The sequence below is a fragment of the Henckelia pumila genome, chromosome 1 (assembly GCF_033568475.1).
Source record: "Henckelia pumila isolate YLH828 chromosome 1, ASM3356847v2, whole genome shotgun sequence".
Taxonomy (NCBI): Eukaryota; Viridiplantae; Streptophyta; class Magnoliopsida; order Lamiales; family Gesneriaceae; genus Henckelia; species Henckelia pumila.
The window spans coordinates 78,650,451-78,670,525 of record NC_133120.1 but is presented as its reverse complement, the minus strand read 5'-3'; the positions used below and the strand labels follow the sequence as shown (position 1 = coordinate 78,670,525).

At 35.6% G+C, this 20,075-nt stretch overlaps 4 protein-coding genes across 6 annotated transcripts; 1 reads left to right on the top strand and 3 right to left on the bottom strand.

Moving 5' to 3' along the window:
• Positions 1-304: 304 nt before the first annotated feature.
• LOC140875416 (APO protein 4, mitochondrial) lies at positions 305-2,893 on the bottom strand. The gene is made up of 2 exons (XM_073279092.1): positions 2,419-2,893; positions 305-1,124 (listed from the first exon to the last, which is right to left on the bottom strand). The coding sequence occupies exons 1-2, from the start codon at positions 2,685-2,687 to the stop codon at positions 401-403; spliced, it is 993 nt and encodes a 330-aa protein (XP_073135193.1). The 5' UTR covers positions 2,688-2,893; the 3' UTR covers positions 305-400.
• A 987-nt stretch (positions 2,894-3,880) lies between these two features.
• On the top strand, positions 3,881-6,454 carry LOC140887541 (uncharacterized). Its single transcript, XM_073294833.1, has 8 exons — positions 3,881-4,680; positions 4,767-5,295; positions 5,363-5,417; positions 5,510-5,574; positions 5,649-5,714; positions 5,785-5,862; positions 5,941-6,117; positions 6,189-6,454. The coding sequence occupies exons 1-8, from the start codon at positions 4,307-4,309 to the stop codon at positions 6,225-6,227; spliced, it is 1,383 nt and encodes a 460-aa protein (XP_073150934.1). The 5' UTR covers positions 3,881-4,306; the 3' UTR covers positions 6,228-6,454.
• A 7-nt stretch (positions 6,455-6,461) lies between these two features.
• LOC140887544 (lysophospholipid acyltransferase LPEAT1-like) lies at positions 6,462-9,906 on the bottom strand. 3 transcript variants are annotated; one of them, XM_073294856.1, is made up of 8 exons: positions 9,217-9,906; positions 8,494-8,744; positions 8,015-8,079; positions 7,731-7,799; positions 7,462-7,595; positions 7,151-7,291; positions 6,851-6,914; positions 6,462-6,619 (listed from the first exon to the last, which is right to left on the bottom strand). In XM_073294856.1, the coding sequence occupies exons 1-8, from the start codon at positions 9,733-9,735 to the stop codon at positions 6,600-6,602; spliced, it is 1,263 nt and encodes a 420-aa protein (XP_073150957.1). In that variant the 5' UTR covers positions 9,736-9,906; the 3' UTR covers positions 6,462-6,599. The 3 variants fall into 3 exon arrangements, with proteins under 3 accessions (XP_073150957.1, XP_073150964.1, XP_073150948.1); XM_073294863.1 differs by lacking the exon at positions 6,462-6,619 and having other exon boundaries at positions 6,626-6,914; positions 8,494-8,531; positions 8,625-8,744; positions 9,217-9,905; XM_073294847.1 differs by lacking the exon at positions 6,462-6,619 and having other exon boundaries at positions 6,626-6,914.
• Positions 9,907-13,004: 3,098 nt separating this feature from the next.
• Positions 13,005-14,567, bottom strand: LOC140875765 (anthocyanidin 3-O-glucosyltransferase 5-like). The gene has a single exon (XM_073279552.1). It carries the CDS (start codon positions 14,534-14,536, stop codon positions 13,091-13,093), a length of 1,446 nt encoding a protein of 481 aa, XP_073135653.1. The 5' UTR covers positions 14,537-14,567; the 3' UTR covers positions 13,005-13,090.
• Positions 14,568-20,075: the final 5,508 nt, after the last annotated feature.

Below are 20,075 nucleotides of genomic sequence, written 5' to 3'. Positions count from 1 at the left end.
GCTCCGTTTGGTTTGAGTGATATGATAAGTAATATATAGATAAACAATGTAATGTAATAAAAACAAATAAAAAATGATAGTTAATATAATATTTAATTAATAGATTATAGTTTATTTGATTTGATCGAATTTTATATAAAAATAAAAATTATCATTTTGTCTTCGTAATAATAAATAAAATGTGAATAATATTATTTATAAGGGGTAATAAAATAATTTAAATTCAATGATTTGATTGATGTAAGATAAATAATTAATGATTTGATTGATGTAAAATAAATAATTAATAGATTGATAAATAATATGACGAGAAAAACATGAGATTGAATAAGATAAATTATACATACATTAATAATAATCCCTACCAAACGGAGTTAGCATAAACTCTACCACCACTCATTCAAACAGGAGTTGTTATGCCATCCATTTTCATCATACAATAGTATTTTGACGGCACCACTGCACCAGCTTTGCTGCACAGGTCCACCACAGCAGGAGCACGCCCATAAAATTCGCGCCCTTTATCAAGAAGTACAGGCGGATCTTGTCGCCTCCTATACCAAACTATATTCATGGGAACCAAGTCATCAACTTTTGCCTTCTCCCAGAAATGGGTTCCGTTCCAACTCTGAAACTTAAAAACCCCACACATTCGAGCTTTGTGACCAGATGGCCCTACGTGAACTTCTGAGCAATGCTTACAAACTCTTGCAGGATATACTAGCAATAATTTTTGCACCCCAGATCTCAAAATCTCCCATGCTTTTAGTGTTCGTATACCTACTGTTCTCAGGTCATAGTCTAATAATGATTCGGGTGTGATATTATCATTTCTTGGACTATGTGAGCCAGTGGTACTCGAAGAAAGAGTAGGATCGTCAATATTTACACCTGCCTGGAGACACAGTTCCAAGATTGCTGGAATCCGATCATGATCAAACCTTTCGTGGTGTTCGATTACTTTCTGAAACATTTTCTGCAAATGATATGTTTCTACTGGAACTATCACATCATTTATGCCTCCTTTAACCCAATTATGGACCTTGTTCTTAGCATGATGCCTGTAACCTGGGCAAGTTTGAATCAAATGGCCACCTTCACCAATGTACACTTCTGGGCAGTATCTGATGCAATAAAAAACTTTAAGTATAAAAAAAGTTGCTAATGAGAATAATCTACAACCTAAGATGTTGCAATCTACAAAATGGATAATCATTAGCTTTAATATTTGTCATAAAATTCTGTTGTATCCAGATCACCTTCTGTATGATTACGAGAATTATACAGCATATGATACAAACTGAAAACAAAATTATACAAGAAACTGCAATTTGATTAACTAAAGATAATGACCAATCCTCACAAAGAGTATGGCCCAATGGCCCTTAGAGCGGAAAATATTCCTCACGGAATGATCTTCCCTCTCCCTAGGAACTGCCAGCAACATTACTTCCAAACAAAAACTACCCTGCCCAAAATAACTAATCCCCCTCTTTTATGGTAGTGTTTGGGAGCAATCCCAAACACTAACTGTATGTTACTTTTATAACTACCTATATGTTACTTCTATAGCTACCCAATTTGGACCCAGCCCACTATCCCTTAACCCAAACCCATAACAGCGTATGCCTAAAAATTAGCTCATATAAATAAATTATATCTAGAGTAGAACTTGTTGAAATATATACAAATGTTGAAAATGTGAAGTTCTGAAGAATTACTTCCAAGCCAGCTGAACCTGCCAAAGATAAGAATTGGCGAAAGCATTCAAATAACTCGAGTCTTAGTTTGTGACACAAGATAAAAAGACACTAACTGCAAAAGCAACACCAATTTGGGAAGCATGAAACAAAACAAGATACTACAATGTCATGGAATCATATGGCTTCCAAACAATTAATCGGGATAAATCATAGTTAATGGATTTAAATCTTTTTAAGTTTGTGGCACAAGATACAATCACCCAAAATGTTCAACACATAAAAAACAACACAATCGTCCGTGAACAATTAGGACAGAGCACTCTCCAACACGTCAGCAGGCTGGGTACTATGTTAATTCTATTTTGGCTCGAGATTACTAGCTGAAATCTCCTTGAGTTCGACTAATTAGTTCATCTAACAAGGCCAGAACAAATTTCCTTGTCCCATAGAGCCTTCAACGATCAATCAAATCATAATTAGCAAAGAAACGATGAAAAGCATTCAACGAAACGCCCATTTCTAATAAGCAAAAAATTTCATCCACCAGGTTCACAACTAAAACAAAGTAAAATCTTCTGATAAAACACAAAATTCATCTGTCACTGCACAGAATCGCCTGCCCGGTCTCTTAATCGCATCAATAAATCTTAAAAACACCCAGATTCACATTCTACAGAAACAATCACGAAGAAAGGGAAAAAAGGTGAGAACTTACTTGCAAGACCACACGGGAGCGTGATGGATAAGGGTCGAAACGCCATCGTAGAGGGCATTTCGGGCCCCAAGAACTTCGCGGGCTACCTGGAGCATGCCTTTGACAGGATATTCCTTAGACCGTTCCTCGATTCGATTTAATATCATGGGTCTAAGCTTCTTGAAATCCAACCTCGAATTGGATTTTGTGCCGTATAATCTGAACCCCTCACTCATTTCATCTGGAATCATGGAACAGTTCGACCAGAGTTTCCGGTTCCTGAGAATCATATCTGCACAATCCAACTTCTAAAGTTTTCAACCAGAATCTCAAAGGATTGACGGCGGCCAGAGAATAGCTCGTACGGGAAATTGAGGGTGGATTCGATACACGTGATTTCAATTTTCAGGAGCTGCACTGCCTAACCTTGGGTTTAGTAGTTCCCGAGCCATTGGTTTTACTCGATTATGCTCGATTATGATATGCACGTCACCCACTTATGAGTGGCGTTAGATTTCAACCTAACATATGAATAATACAAGATTTAATGTTTTATGATTTGTTACATCAACAATATATAATAAATTATGTCTATGTGTAAAAATACGAACCGTTAAATGCATGATTTTGATATTATCCATATGTTAGTATAGCATCTATCGTGTTTGGCATTGACCTTGCCCTAACGTTGATGCTGCAAGGCAAGGACAGGAGGATTTTTATGAAATTATATATACTTCCACATGGATTTTTTTACAATTTTCTAAGGTGGGCCGGTGGCACAAGTAAATAAATTTTGCAAAACATTTTTTTTCCCTATTCAATTCATAAAAAGTTATTAGATTTTGTTTTTTGTGGAAATATTACTTTTCAATGAACGACCCATCAATTTCAAGTTAATTTTTTTTTTTAAAAAAAGATCGAAATTAGAAAAAAAATTGCAAGCCACTAATCTAAAACTACAAATTCGCTCGTAAAAGGACTAAAATCGAAATAAAACCAAGCTACAAGGCCAACAATATAAAATTTTCAATTTTTACTCATTATTTTATAATTTTTCAAGCAAAATTAGTTTTTTAATATAAAGCTAAGAATGTTCGACTGTAAGTATAGAGTTTGAATATATTTTTATTTAAAGACGTGTGAGCATGTAAATTCGAGTTGGCGCATCAAATAATTATTATCATATATTTATATTTTTTTAATAAAAAAAATCCACGATAGCAAATAACTGAAGTGGATGTGTTTGATGTACTTGAGTTTCCAACATCATGCTCTTGTGTGTTGGTCCTCTGTGTACTGTAAACCACAAAAAAAGTGTATAAATAATTGATATGTCACACATTGTAGTGAATAGGCACCAACAAATTTATCAAAAAGACTTCGTTTATTGTATTTTAGCATGAAATTTAGATCAGCCCACCTGTTGCGTCGTTTGGATTTTTGCACTTTTTTGCTTTCTTATCCGAAATTTGATCAAAAAATATGATGCCACTCATACCCAACTTGTGGCTTCAATTTCGCACTAAAATCTTCATCTATTCCCACTTTATCACTCTTCTTCCCTTAATTCTTTCTCCAAATTCAGAACCCAATTCTAAATTCTTATTTCATGCCAAAAAATTAAAAAGAAAAAAAAGCAGTCCCGCATTCCATTGGGGGAAAAAAGAGCAATCTTTTTCCCAAGTCGTTAGGATTCGAATTCCAATGCAGGTTCCAGTTGAATCTGTGTGTCTTTTTTTGATCACGCAGCAATCTGCGTGTTTCTTGTTCTTCAACGAATGATCTTTTTTCAGTCTGAAATACAAACTCTCGTGTTCAAGAATCAAGAAATCCTGCTTTCTCTGTCTTTTTCCTAATCATATATGATATAACTCAGTAGCCAAGAAGCAGAAATTGATGCAGAACAATGGAGAAATACATGCAGAGCCAAATACAAAACAAAAACTCAGAAAGTTTGGATTATAAGGATGTATTTGGGGGTCCACCGAGGCGATTTTCAATGCAAGAAGTGAGAGTAAGACACAGCCTCAGTGATTTATTGGCCTCCGAACATGGCGGACCCAAGGAAAAGATCATGTTCAGTGAAGCAAGGGTAGCGAGAAGGCCGAGTCTAAGTAATGATTTCTTCGATGACATATTTAGAGGCGACGACTCTTACAGTTCGCCATCGCGGACCCATCACGATTGGGAAAATTTGTACGGCACGAGTCAGAGTTCGAGGATCACGAGCCCTGCTGGTATAGGCGAGTTTTTTGGCACTTCACTGCCTACTCAAACAAGGTACTCGAGTTTTTGTCTTTCTGTTTAAGAATTTTTGACACTCGATTTGGATACAGAAGCAGTAACTTATTTCGCCTGTATACCAGTCTTCCAGCCAAATGGAGAAAAGCCGTGTTTTCTCCGTCTCTCTCTCAGAATCAGGGCCAGTTTGATGGTACCACAAATCGAGTAAACATGGCTCGTCCTCGCCCGTCAAGTTCGTCTTTCAGATTCTATCATCGAAGTCCCTTAGCTTCTTTTAGCAGCGAGGATTCGTCGTCCACTGCCACACCTGATCCCAAAGACAATGTCCAAAGCTCGAAAAGAAACACCAACGCAATGGAATCTCCAGCAAGTGGTGATCGGTTCCATTTCTCGATATACAAATGGGCGGGCAGAGGAGTTCCAGTGCTCACGCCTCATATTGAGAGGAGTAACGTTAAAGAATCGAGCACAAATGATAGGTTTCCGAGCTCTGGTGGAAAAACTGCAGGTGAATTTACCCGGAACGAATCGCCAAGAGTGATGATGAATCAAGATTTGTCGGCAAATATAAAGCCTGATTCCTTGAAAACAGAATGTGAGGAAAAAGAGACTAAAGGAGTGAACTTGAACGCTGCACAAGGGAAAGAACAAGTGAGTTCCCTGTTTCATTCAGCCTAATAAAAAAACGAGACACACTAATGTTTTCTTGTTTCTTTAGGAACGTGAAATTCTGAACAAGGATGAAGCGCGAGTTAAGACCTCAAGTTTTCGAAGTAACAATTTTTATACTATACCGAAGGATTTTTTTTCCCATCGGGCCATGTTTAGTTGATCTGATGGTCGTTATTTGTTTCTGCTTTTGCAGAATCGTTTAGCTCGGAGTCCAAGATACTGGAAAATTTGGATGACCCTTTTGAAGACGACTTCCTGGTACACAAAACTGCTGATTCTTTTCATTAGAATCACAGTCCTGGTTGTCCTTTTAACCCATGATGTTTTAACAGGTTCAAGAATTGTCCGCCGATGATGAAAATGTTACCGAGAGTGATGAACATTGCGCTGAAACAAAAGTAAGTTCAGAATTTCACTTGTTTAAAATGAAAATCGGAGCGTTGCATGTATAACTTAAACCTGATTCAGGCTTTAGAAACTAAAATCCTGCAATGGTCGGTTGGGAAGAAAGGAAACATCCGTTCGCTGCTGGCGAATTTGCAATTTGTAAGCAGCATTCATGATTTTCCTCAGAATTTCAAATCATCATCATCATCATCCCTGTTTCTAACTTTAGTCACACAGGTGCTTTGGCCTGGAAATGGTTGGAGACCAATTCCCCTGGTTGATCTGATAGAGGTTAATGCAGTGAAAAGAGCGTACCAGAGGGCTTTGCTACGCATACATCCAGACAAGTTGCAGCAAAACGATGCTGCTTCGCATCATAAGTATATAGCACAGAGAGTTTTTGACATTCTTCAGGTATGTTCGTGTTTGATCATGAGGTCTACCCACTTGGGAATTCGTTCTTGAATCATCTTATTTTCTTGTAGGAGGCGTGGGATCAGTTCACTGCTCTTTCCCCTCTATAAGAGGGAAGAAAATACAACTGGGACAGCAATAAAAAAAAGTGATTACTGGTGAGGATTTTACTCGTGAATGCTGGCGTATATAGAACTTTTAGTGGAGAAATGTGTCTAGGTTGGATTGATTGATTAAAGAACATGTATATTTTTTGCTCTGTTTCACAGTGTGTATCATCTGCGTGTTACTTTCATTTTTTTTTTAATAAAGTTGGCGGAGATGTTTGTCAGAAGAATGGATTAGGACCTTTTCCCTGAAACAAATTACATTATATGGGTTGGCTGCAACTAAGATTACTACAAGAAAAATCGACATACAGAACGCATAAACACATGATAAAAAAAAAAACAAAAAAAGCATAAACACAAAGCGAACGAGGATTATTGTTGATAGAACAATCCTGCAGGAACACCAAAGAGAATAACAAACGTTAAACCATGTGATGACACAATATAAGTAACATTTTTATCACACATTTACACAGGCATAACGTAAATATTCTGGTTCCTTTGGAGTAAAACCACTCGGAACATCTATCTTGCAATCTTTTAAACTAGGCAACTTTTCAGAGCCAGGCCATAAAGTTATCAATCATCTTTCTGCTGTAAAACAGCGTGCATGCTAAGATTACCATCGAGAGCTGTAAGATAAACTCGTTTTTCGGCCAATCCAACATCTGAAAGTATCAAATTACCCTGCATCATTAGGGCGAAAGCAAAAGATACGTTAAGCCTCAAACGAAGGTAGCCAAGATTCTAAACACAAGTATTTGAAGTCTCCGACCATTTTTTATCTTATCGAGTATAGCAAAAGTCAGTAAATTTTACGCCAAAGCTAGCAAAAAATACTTGGTTGGTCTCATTTAATTCCTAAATCCTAAGTTGCAATAATAATTTAAATATACAACCAATGAAATTTAGGCAATAGATACCTTGAGAGCCATTAGCTGTCTCACATTTTCAGCATAAAGCTTCGGATCTTTCTTTTCCTGTTCTGATGGGTGATAAACTGGCAATTTGGTCACTTGGATATAATTGACAAACTGGCAAAGTAGAAAAATTAAGTGGCGCATCTGCACAAAATGAACGTTATATCAGCATTTAGCACACTCACGACAAGTTTGGCACGAAAGAATCATCTAATAATTACACATTCATCTTCTTACCTAATACAAAAACAAAAATATACATACCGAGAAATTAAGAAACAAAAACTAAAATTTCAAACTGGAAGAAGTCTCACCCCGGAAATAGAATCCCATGCAGCACTAAACCTCTGGTACGGATATCTTAGAATGACCGGAAGAACGGGTGTTTTCGCCAAAAATGCACCGGTTTTGAATTTAAGAAGGTAGTCTCCGTTCGTGGTCGTGCCTTCTGTCAAAGGACCAAAAGAAGCAAAAAAGAGTATTTTAACTAATATTATGTCCTAATATTAGACTAATTTGAGCATACAGCACAAAACTGGGAAATAACCAAACATAAGCTTTAGGCTGCCTTTAAAAACATAACCTGGGAAAAGCATCATCCGTGGAGCTGACTTATCTTGCCGAGCTTCCAGAATTCTTTCGTTAACAATACCTGAAACAAAATCCAACATTTTTAGCATAACAATAGAATATCTGGTTTTGATGATTTCTAACTGGGCAATTAATTTGATGTTAACGTTGTTTTGGTTTTCGTAGGTTTTGTATTAAAGCAAAATACGCGTTATTCACATCTTTGAGTTTACTCAACTTCAATTAACTATGGTTTTTCCAAGATATCAACCCACATATAAACTCAAATTATTCTACCTGAGACACCCTTGAAGTCTGAAGATTTTAACCCCCGGTGTACGTAGACACAACCAAGACATTTGCTGTCACATGAACAAGATTAACAATGTAAGACACCTTTTCAAGTGTGTATTTTATCATCGAACGGTGATCAACTTGTAACTTATTCGACAATTCTTTGAAAGGAAGAAAACTAAAAAGACATTCTTATTTGGCCAGTAAAAGGTCATTCATGAAGAAACTTGTAACAAGAGTTTTATATCACAAAACAATGTATTTTTACTTTCAACAAAACAAATATTGTACTTCATATTTGGAAAAACAATCCGACAATACTTATTGACTAGACTGGTTTTATACTTGTTATCACCAATGATTCACATGTTCAAATCCAAAAGAGAAGGCCAAAAAGAGACATCAGGAAAATGGAGATGCATTTGTCATCATTGAAATACCGTCTACATATAAAGTGTAAAAAAATTATTGATTGAACGAACCTTATGAGACCAACAAGAGGAAGTTCAGCCACTGATCTCTTCAGAAAAATTGCCAAGTAAATAAGCAAGAAAATATAAAGACGTGAATGAGCCAACGAGGTACATAAGCACACACATCCAAGAGACCTAACCTTCGCAACAAAGCTTGGGAAAGAGGAAGACATGTGGTACAAAATATCTATATATGATACATGATTCGACACAATAGCACCAGGTCTTTCCAACTCTTCAGTTTGATCCATAAAGGCGGGCTGAAAGTTCAAAATGCATAAGCAAAAAACATTACATTTTTTTACAAGACAATGCATAAACAAGAAACTAACATCCAAGTGTTAGTAAATCAAATCATTACTCATAGAATCATTCCTTGTCATGAATAATTAATTATCGCGCTCGTACTCCTAGCATGATATGACAATCAACTCAAAGTAATGGCCATATGAGAAATCATATGAGCAGAACAGCCATGTAGCATATTACTTCCATTAAAAAGCGCAAGCAAGCTTAACCCTTAACTCTTAGCACAAGCTCAAAGGTGACTTCTTTCGCATTTCATTGAATTAAAGGACCAAAGAAACAACATTTTTTACATGGAATGCAGACAACTTTCTTATTCGTCTCACTTTATGTAAATGGTTATAGATGTTCATTGTGAGTATTATAAACCATTGTTAACTTCTTTTTCTAACCAACGTGGGATACCGAAAGAACACAATAATTAACCTCATCATTCAACTGCCCATCAACTTCTTTGCTTAGATCGGCCTCCCGAATGAAATAAAACCCGAAAACAAACAGCGAAAGCCTTGCCAGAAACCTGCCGCTCCGCACAATCACCACCCTCTGCCACCCCCTCATGTGAGCGTAATCTTCCCGGCCATCCTCCCTGTTAGGAAAGCAAAACGCCGTGCAAAGCCTACAGATCACGTAATAAATAACTAAAATACTCGACCCCATCGCCACTCTCGTAGGTACCAAGAAAAGCAGACCCACAGCAAGCAAAATCTTTTCCGGCCAAGGCAACTCCCCCCTGCCCAGCGCCCCGTACACGTCGTACCGAACAAACGCGGCGCACTTTTTCTCGAGCTCTTCTATCCTTCGATCGGATACAAGGGATTGGGTTTTGGGCAGACGAATTTCCGGGTCGGGCTCGAGGAGCGGGTGGTCGTCTTCCACGGGTATGTTGGGGTCCGGCCGCCGTTCTACGGGTTTTGAAGTCAGGGTTTTGATCTCGGACTCCATTGCTAACAAATTTCCTTCGAGAATATGATCGATTTGTGTTGTTTTCCAGTGTGTTAACTCGCTGGCAAGCCAGTTTTTGCATCGTTTTCGTGGAGACACGGCAAGTGTACAAGGATTCTCTGGGAGAGATGCTGCACGTGGAGGAAGCAGATGCTTCAACTCTTGACAAGCTTGCTCGCGTCGTCTATGTATTTTGGGGCCCAATGCTTCCGAAAATTATTTTCTTTTATAATTAAAAAAATCAAATTTTGTGTAGGTATAAAAATATTGAAAATAACGATTAACAATTATGACAAAAAATTACATGTTATTCAATTTATAGTTTTAATCCACTATTTTACAACGTTTGACTTTCAATTTTAATCATTTTCCATCAACACATTGTCCGGAAAAAGAATAAGCATCGATAATTTATAACTCATATGTCGCTATGTGTCGAATTTACTAAAAGAAATGGTTCTAATCATACTAGATCGGATCTGTAAAGTTGGAGCCAAATTAAATATTGCCCTTGAGAATCATGATCAAGCCTAGATTCGAATAAAGCATCAATTCCGACTAAATTATGATGGGACAAAAAAATAGACAATACATATAGATTCTATGTGAGTTCAAGGACATAAAGATCAAGTATTGCGATCATGTAATATGAAAATTTAAATATATTATATTTTCATCAAATAACACATTCATATCCATCCTCAAAATTTTAAAATACATCATTGCTTTTAAAATTTCGAACGTCTTTCTCGTATATCATAAAAATCATCTACAATTTAATGTATAACTAACTTTTTAGCAACTTACTTTCCAATATACTTATATACACTAACAAACAATCATTAAAAAATTCATTTTTTTTATCTTATTACGAAATATACATGATCTTATATTCCTAGCAAAAAAAATTGTTATATGGTAGTAGTGGAAATTGGAAGCGTGAGAATAATTTATAAATCTTTAATCTAATCAATAATCTATAAAAACAACAAATTATACCAAAAAAAAAAACTGTCTATATAATTGATGGACAATAATTAAAAACTCTACAAGAACCATGAAAAATATTGAAAAATGCGACACTCATTACGCAGCATAAATAGAATTAACAAAGTGAGAGTCCAACAATAATTACGAAATTAATCAACAATGTAGTTGTTATACGAGAAGAATACCACCATCTTTTTCTTCAATCGCTAAACATCCTACATGATAAACGAAACAGATGAAAGCGAACGAGTAAATTATAAAAAGAAAAAATATACGCTACTAACATATATTTAATAAGTAACACTTCTGTGAGACGGTCTCATTCGTGAGATGGGTCAATCCTACCCATATTTATAATAATAAGTAATACTTTTAGCATAAAATGCAATATTTTTTAATGGATAACTCATATAAGATATCCGTCTAAAAAAAATGACCCTTAAGACCGTCTCATAAGATTTTTTGTCATATTTAATTTAACTTCAAAGTAATTTCATGATAGTTAATATACATATTTTCTTAATTAAGTAATATGAAATGGGATGAAATCTAATTTTCATAATTTTATTTTGTAAATTGATATTATAAAAATATATGAGAAAATTGCTTTTTTGGTCCTGTATATTTGTCACTTTGCGATTTTAATGCTCTATATTTTCATATTTCAGTTTTATCTGTTGCATATGTTAATTGGTGCGTTTTTGTCATGTGTTGTAGTTGTAGGGAGTTTGATTATCTTGGCAAAAACTTGGGCGAAAAAATTGAATTCTATCACATTTGGAGTTGCCAAGAGGAAAGTTTGAGAAATTGAGCAAACTAGAAGAGGTCTTGAGGCAAGGCGTGGGCGCGCTGAGTTCTACGATGTTACTATCTGCTGTGAATAGAAGATTTCAGAATTTGAGAAGAAAATATCATATTTTAGGAATTCTAAATTATGATATTTAATATATGGATGACTTTTTGAAGATTTGAAGTTTTTGAATAAAAAGATTATGTAGAGATTTTTTATTCCATAAAAATTTTTTAATTTACTCATAAATAATATTATCTTTTCCTAAACTTTTTTTGAAAAAATCTTCTCTCTCATCCTAAGTTTTACACGTTAATTAGGGATTTGAGGGAGACAGAATTCTGCTTTGCACGTTCTGCACTGCATGGCAAAAGACAGTGAATATTTTCTTCTTCTTTTCTTCTTAATAATTTTTAGGTTTAATCTTTTATATTTTTTGGGAATTATGAAGCCAACTATGCTTGGCTAAGTTTTTAGTTCTGATTCAAGGAATATTTCTTGTATTTCGATTTATCGCTGTGAGGTTTTGAGTTTGAATTGATATTCTTGTTTGTTTCTAGTATTTGCTAATTTATGATTTATTTCATGAAAGTTGTGGGTCGATTAATCTGACAAATTAATTTGATTTATGATTTTCTATTGCTAATCATGAGTTCAGTGATCCGTAATTGTCATGAATGATTAATCTTGAGTAGCGATAGATTAGGTGTGTTATGGTATCATAGTATGTTTGATCTAAATAAATTAACGAAACTAAATTTAATAGTTGCAGCTATCTCGATTGTTAGATTTTAGGATTAACTGTTTTCACAAATCGAAAAGCTATTTTTAATTAATATGGAACGCTATCGTGCCCAGTTGGTTATTAATGATAAGTTTTGACTGAATGCTGGGTTTGGTTAATTAAAATAAGAGAACACAAAAATCTTAGTGGTTATCCCTATGATTTTAAAGTTAATTGTTAGAATTGCATGAATAAATTATTTGTTAGCCGATGACCAGTGATATAATTGAAATACGAAAATTCCTTGAATCAGAGTTTGGTAAAATATTTGAATTTTTCATTTAATTATTTTCTTCTTCTTATTTATTAAATTCTCACATTAGTTTTAATTTGTTATTTTTTATTGCAAAACCAAAAACCTCCATTTTAGTTACATTTATTTGAAAGAAATAAATATATGTTCCCTATGGATTCGACCTTGCTCACTACTACATTCGTTTTGTTAGGGAGTAGGAATTTTAATTTTGTTGGCTGAATCATTAATCTTTTTTTCGATGTAGCGCTGATGTGGCAGTAATGCAATACTGATGTGTAACTGACATGTACAGTGTCATGTAAGCATTTTCGAATAAAAAAGACCGAAATTGCCAAAAATCAAAACATATAAAACTAAAACTGAAATATAAAAAAATAAAATATTAAAATAATAAAATGACAAACATACATATCAAAATTGCACTTTTCCCAAAATATATTTATTAATAACATAATTTACCCATGTCAACTCCAGCAAGGAATCATCACTTTTAATATTCAGATATAATATTAATATATATTTTACTTATAATAATTTATATTTTAAGATTAGATTTCCAAATATCGACAAGCAGAGAAAGCGAACGATCCGAGGAGCCACCGCTTTCTAAAGCCTCATTTGCACTTCGTTTCAGCTCCGCCGCTCTACGCCTCAGCATCTTCCCCTTCTCCCCTTCCATTACTTCCCTAACCACCGTCTCAATCTCCTTTCTACCCACGACCACTTCCCCTATCTCCGCCGCGGCCTTCACCGCCACCCCTATTTCCTCAACCAGCATGGTGGCGTTCATTCTCTGCTCCGCATACATCGGCCATGCAATCATCGGAACGCCTTGAACCAAGCTCTCCAACGCAGAATTCCACCCACAATGAGACAAAAACCCTCCGGTTGACCCGTGGCGGAGAATAGGCAGCTGCGGCGCCCACGAAGGGACGACAACTCCGACCCCGCTGGTTTTCTCAAGAAACCCGTCCGGCAAGTACGCCGACGGGTCATCCTCGTCGCTTCCGACTGTGAAATATGTACCAGAAGCACTTGCGTCGCTGGGCTTGCGAACCACGAGAAGGAACCTTTGCTGGCTCATTTCCAAACCCCAGGCTAGTTCAACCAGCTGCTTGCTCGACAAAGTTCCTCCACTCCCAAGAGCCACGAACAGTACAGATTCACAGGGCTGATTATCCAGCCATGCAAGAATTTCAGCGTCCTTTTCCGTCAAAGTTTCCTCTTCTTTGATCAACGGGCCGATAGGGAAAACGGGTGGAGTGGGTATGCTTCGGAAGAAAGAATTTTGTTTCAGCGCTGTGATACGCTGAACATCAAGATTCTCCCATGTATTCACCAAGATCCCGGCGGCATATTGCAACCGGCTTACATTAAACAAGTACCACTTGTACTCGTCGTTCTTTCTATCCTTGACTTGATCTACTAGGTCCTCCGTGCGCATGTTTTTACATCCGGGGATTTCAACAGGAACCGGAAGATCGACGAATTCGCCCTCTACTTCCAGGTCTAGCGTCGGGAGATAGAGAGAAAGTGCTAGCAGAGGGGTTGAGGCGGTGAAAAAGGAGTAAACGGGAATCGAGAGCTCTTCGCAAATCGAAATGACGTCGGTTGTAAAAATGTCGATGATTAGAGCGACGGGGGTGGGATTGAGGTCGATTAACATGGGTTTAAGAGGCTTAATGGATTCCGTGGTGATGACGCAGATTTGGGTGAGAATCCTCATGTCTTGTGAAATAATAGCAGAAACGTCGGCTTCCGGGAGGCAGATGATTCTGAGATGAGGCGAGAGTTGGGCGGCGGCGCGTGTGAATTGATCCTGGGCGGCGGAGGAGTGTGTGGTGATGAGGAAGAAGCTTACTTGGAAGGCATGGTCGAAAACAAGGCGTTTAGCGAGCTGGAAGAGTGGGATTACGTGTCCCATGCCGGGACTCGGGAGGAACGCCACGTGGGGTTTCATTTCTTCCGGTGGAGTTTGCATGGAGCTAGTACAGTGAGTACTGGAGGCTCTCTCTTCTTTATTTATACCACGCCTTGCATCAGATTCTTCCCTCGTATGATTTTTATATATAAAGTCTATTTAAATTTATATATGTACTTTATTTAGAAAAATTCTTTAAAAAAAATGTAATACTAATTATTATACATGTAACATCTCCCTTTTTTTTCTTTTTTTTTTTGTGTTATCACATTGCATATTAATTACAACCAATGAAAGACACTTAAAATTACATGATTATCTTACATGCATTTTTGAAAGATTTTTTTCAAATCAAATGGAGGAATAATATATAATTTTAAATGTCATGTGTACTTTAGGTAACTACATAAACAATATATAGCTGAAATGACAATCATTGATTAGATATACAAAAGTGTCATGTGACTTTGCGTCAGATTTTGTTCAGGTGTTTGGTTGTTCATAATATCAAAATTAACTCCTAGTTTACTTATTTAAATATTATATATAGAATTGATAATGTTAATTCACTACGTATCTGACATATGGAACTCATGTTTTTCAAGAAGTGGCAACGTTAAGATGGATGCAGATATATAATATCTATATTTATCAATACAAGCAAGTCTATCCAAAGTTCTCTATACATGACTACATACCCAATTGTTTGTCCTTTGTTCATGCCTCGTCTCCGAGTCAATGGATCGAATGATATAAAAATAATTCTCCCAAATAAAAATAAACATTTTGTTTTCATTTCTACAAGTTAGCTAGATTGGGGAAAGACTTTTCGTGTCAGAAACTTAAAATATTGGATCATTATTGATATGCTCGATAAAGTCAGAAGTTCGTATTAATACCACCTTAGATATTAGTCGCTAATTAACAATATATATCTTGACAGATTCCCAGCATCACATGCAGTGGATCTATGTCATATTCTTGGGTATACTTCTATCGTTTTCAAGGAATTTATACACTTTGTCTGCTTCGGATGCTATTCGCCCAATAAAGTCGATTTTTACCTGATAAGTTGCATCATGCCCTATGAGCCTCTCGTGTGTATATGCACATAGAGGTGTCAAATTGTATTTAGTTATGCGGGTTGGTCCGTTTCGCCATATAAAATAGGTGAATTAAGTTATAACTTCAATTCACCAAATAACGAACCGCCTCGTTCCGCATAATAGTATGTTGTGGCGGGTTGCGAGTCGAGGATCCACCCCAATCACCAATTACACATAAGTCCGACGAGTTAACCCTCCCCGCCACCTAAAATAGATGAGTTGGATTGATATTTTCATCCTGCCTCGCCCCGCTTAATGATACTTATAGATTACACACGATTTTATTGATATAATTTGAGCTATGAAATACAGTAGAGAGAAGTTGGAGAAAAAATCGAAAAAAATAGAGATCATATAAAATTACTAATATATAAACTCTTATCAATAAAGTTAAATAACAAATATTATATATGAAAGATGATATTCTAAACAAGTTTTTGTGTCATATTTACATGCCAAAGTTAGTTAGAAAGAGACGCTCAAATGTAATCATATAGTAATAGTGTGTATGCGTGTGTGCGTGTATATACATACATATATATATATATATATAGAAAACTTTTCAGTTGTTCAACCATGTTTTTCCACTTGATTTGCTTAGTGGTTTTTTTTTCGCATCACTAAAACCCGCTACCAAATTTTAGTGGTCGCAAACCAAGTGGAAAAACATATTTGGGCAGCTAAAAATTCTTCTATACATATAATAGACATATACCGATATGTTGCTTCCCGTATTAAATATGTATGTTCCCCCGATTCTTTTCACTCTTGTTGAAAACTATATGAAAAATAAAATAAAATTTAAAATTTTCTAATTTAAGTAAGTTTTTTAGAATTTTTTACACAAAACAAGACAATATTTTGTCTTTATTATGGCCGTAAATTAAATATCATCGGTCATCTCAATCAACCTATGCCCCGTCTGCCCAGATCAACAGCGCATTTGATCTGCAAATGATTATTGGCTGACGGATCCTTATTTGAACACTGCACGAATAGGGTACGTAGCACAGACTCTCTCCAATAAATGATATATATATATATATATATATATATATATATTTATATATATATATATATATATATATATATATATAGATTTGATATTGTAAGAAATAATTAGTGAGCACTTATGTGCACCCAATCTATGTGGCAGCCATGTCACTTTTCTTTATTAAATAATATAATATATTAATATGGAGAAAGGGGCGTGAACTCTTCTCCCTCTGCGTCCAATTCTCTTTCGTCTCTCTTGAAATATTTCTCCAAAAAATTTTAGACGATCGTTGCCGCTGCCGCCAACCCCCACCGCATATTCTCTCACTCGTCTCACGATTTCAGATTCTGAAACCCTTTACTTGTCTCTACAAAAATTCATCTCCTCAAATTTTAAGTGGCCGCTAGCCATCGCCGTCGCAGTCGCAGACACCGTCCCTGCCGCTCCCGCCTCTTTGGGTAATTTTATAATTCAATTTTATAGCTTCTCCTATATGAAAATTTTGTCTTGTTTCTTGTGTTTGGCAATTCGGGCTATTGAAATTGTGTAAAATAGGATATTGTTGTTTTTTTTAAAAAAAAACGTTTAAATTTTATAATATTTTGCCAAAAAACTAAAGTTTATGCGTGTATACAAGTGACGATGGCAAATTGAATGAATTTTGCTATTTTGGTCAAAGCAGGAAGCTTTTCTATGTCTTGTTGGTGGTGGTGGAACATGATATGGTATTTTGTATTTCAGATTAATTAGTATTAGGAATTTTTTTTTAAAAAAAAAAAAAGAAAAAGAAAATTCCCTCACACAATTTTTTTTTTCTGCATGTCTTCTTGGTGGTGATGGAATTAACAAATAAATTTCTCGATCCCAACATTTTTCTAACACTTTTATTCACTTACACAGCTGGATCCATCTTGTCTCCATTACACAAAAATTTTCATCTTTTCTTTTAGTTCGTTTTCATATTTTCTTTTCACCATTTAATTTTCAGCTTTATGATTATAGTAACTTTCTAATTTTTTTTTGTTTATTGTTTTATATACATCACTTAGATTTGTAATGATGTTGTGTTGGATTCAGCAAACGAGAATAGTAGATGCATCAAGTGTTGTATATTTAATGAAAGACGTAAAAAAACAAATAAATCTACAGAAGTCAATGGTGATGATTGAATATCATATGACATTGTACTTCAAAGTGGTTGAAGTTAAACTTAGATTCTTTAAATGTATTTTGAAGATGATCGTGATTTTTTCATGAATTATTTAGGGTGGTCAAGCTGCTAGGGTGGTCAAGCTGCTGCTACTGTACATCAAAGTATACTTCGTCGTCTAGCTATGTGGTCATGCTTTTGATATTTCCGCCAAATCACAAGTCTTAATTATCTCTTTAGTCAAAAATAAACTTAATTTTTCACTTTTTTTATTTTGTACAAGTTAGATGTTTTCATTTATTGGCATCTTAACTATCATTCTAGAGGATGGCGTTCTAGTAAAAGATTAGCTCGTACCCCCTCCAGGGATTCCTGGGGCATGAGTTAAGCATATAGTTGATTGCTCTTTCTTTCGATGTAGCGTTGGTACTTTTTTTGGAGTCTCTCTCTGTAGGCGTGCAAAACAAGAAGAGAGCCACTGCTCTTCAGGGCGGTGAGGTGGACAATTCCTTACTCCAGCTTCAGAGGAGCATCTTTGCATGAATCAATACTAACTCCTCAGTCAGCTGACCTTCGATTTTGGAGATTAGAGCAGAAGGACTCCGTAACGGCGGAGAAGGGTTTCGCCTCGAATCCAAACGATTTCTTGTCTTTTCTTAAGATATTTCTACTTAGGACTTGATCAAGGTCTCTCGAGCCTCCGAAACATAAAGTTAAGATGCCTTTTTTTCTTTTTTCTTTTTTCTTTAATAGAAAATGTGACATTTTGAATTATATTATTTCTATCCATTGTACTTTCTTGGATTGTTTTTCAATTGGGGTAAAATGATCGTTTTTTTTCCATTACACAACTCGACAGCAGCAGAATTTCGGAAATAGGTATAATTCTTTTGGAACACACAGAATTGAATGTTTGAACCTGCTCCACGATGGGGTCAAAAGCTCCATTCAGTTCAATATTGAAGTGAGCCAGCAGAGTAACATTGCCATTTTAGCACCAACAGACCAATTAACAAAGCATATCAAATAGGAATTGAAATAAACAAATAATGGACAAATGCATGAAGAAAGTCCATATTTTGACATCTTAAAACCCATATGACACCATTGAACTATAAAAATGATAATCGATTTTCCTAGATTGCACAGTAGTATATAACTAAAGTGCAAGTAAATATAAGAATCAAAATGAAGTTATGGCTTCCGGTCTCAGAGAATATTCAAGGAGCAAGAGAAAAAACAAATATGATATGTTCAATAACTACTTATGGAAAGCAATGGGAAACTTAAATTTTATAAGCAATATTCCACTGCATATCAGAGAAGACAAAAACAGTAGGTACCACATGCTGATTTAAGCAAAACGTTATTGAGATTTGAAACCACAAGAAACGAGAAAAAAAATTCAAAAACAGTATATAACCACCATTTGAATTTAAAATATGAAATAAAATACCAAAACAAAAAACAAATTGCTCTAACATCATCCCTTGGACACTTCTATGCAATATGTTCATCAATGATCCATCATCCCTTGAACACTTCTTCATCTGTGCTGCCATCGCTCATAGGATGAGTATGTACAGCTGATCTGGTAAACAACACGTTACAAAACTTAATTAATTTAATTTGTTCTTTTTTAAAAAAATTATAAAAACAAACAAAAATTAATCGACGCATACCCGTCATTTAAAATTGGACAATTGCGTTTGTCGTGTAACACACCACGACGTCCACATCCATGACATACCCTAGCATTTGAGGTTGACTTCTCTTTTGATGATTTTAATCTCTTTCCACATCCTTTTGCTCTCACTTCAGAAGGATCGATAATTCTAAGGGCCCCATCCATCGTTTTCTGTCTTTGACTTCCATTGGTGAATGTTTTACTATTGTTCATATCTTTAATTTTTTTGTGGATAAGATCGAATTGTTCATTCAAGAAATTTGCCCCCTCATCAGTCAAAGATGCATCATCAACTAATATTGATGCTTTGTGAGATAACCTCGAGTGTCTTGACATCAAAGACCTTTGTAGATCATTGCTGATATTTTCTTCACACATAACATATGTTGCTCCAACCTTTGCCTCTCTTGTCCATCGTTTGAGTATATATTTATCAGGTAACTGAGACACTTGGTTGATACGAAAAAAAACTAACATATGTCTGCATGGAATGCCCTCGAAATCAAATTTCTTACAGCTACATGATATATAGTCACTTTGTTTGTCATGCATGAGCACTCTTGGTTTGGAGAAAGAACTACTTTGAAAATTCATAACATTGTAGACCACTGACTCAACTCCTGTAGAGACTTGTTGCACATTATAACCATCACTCTCAA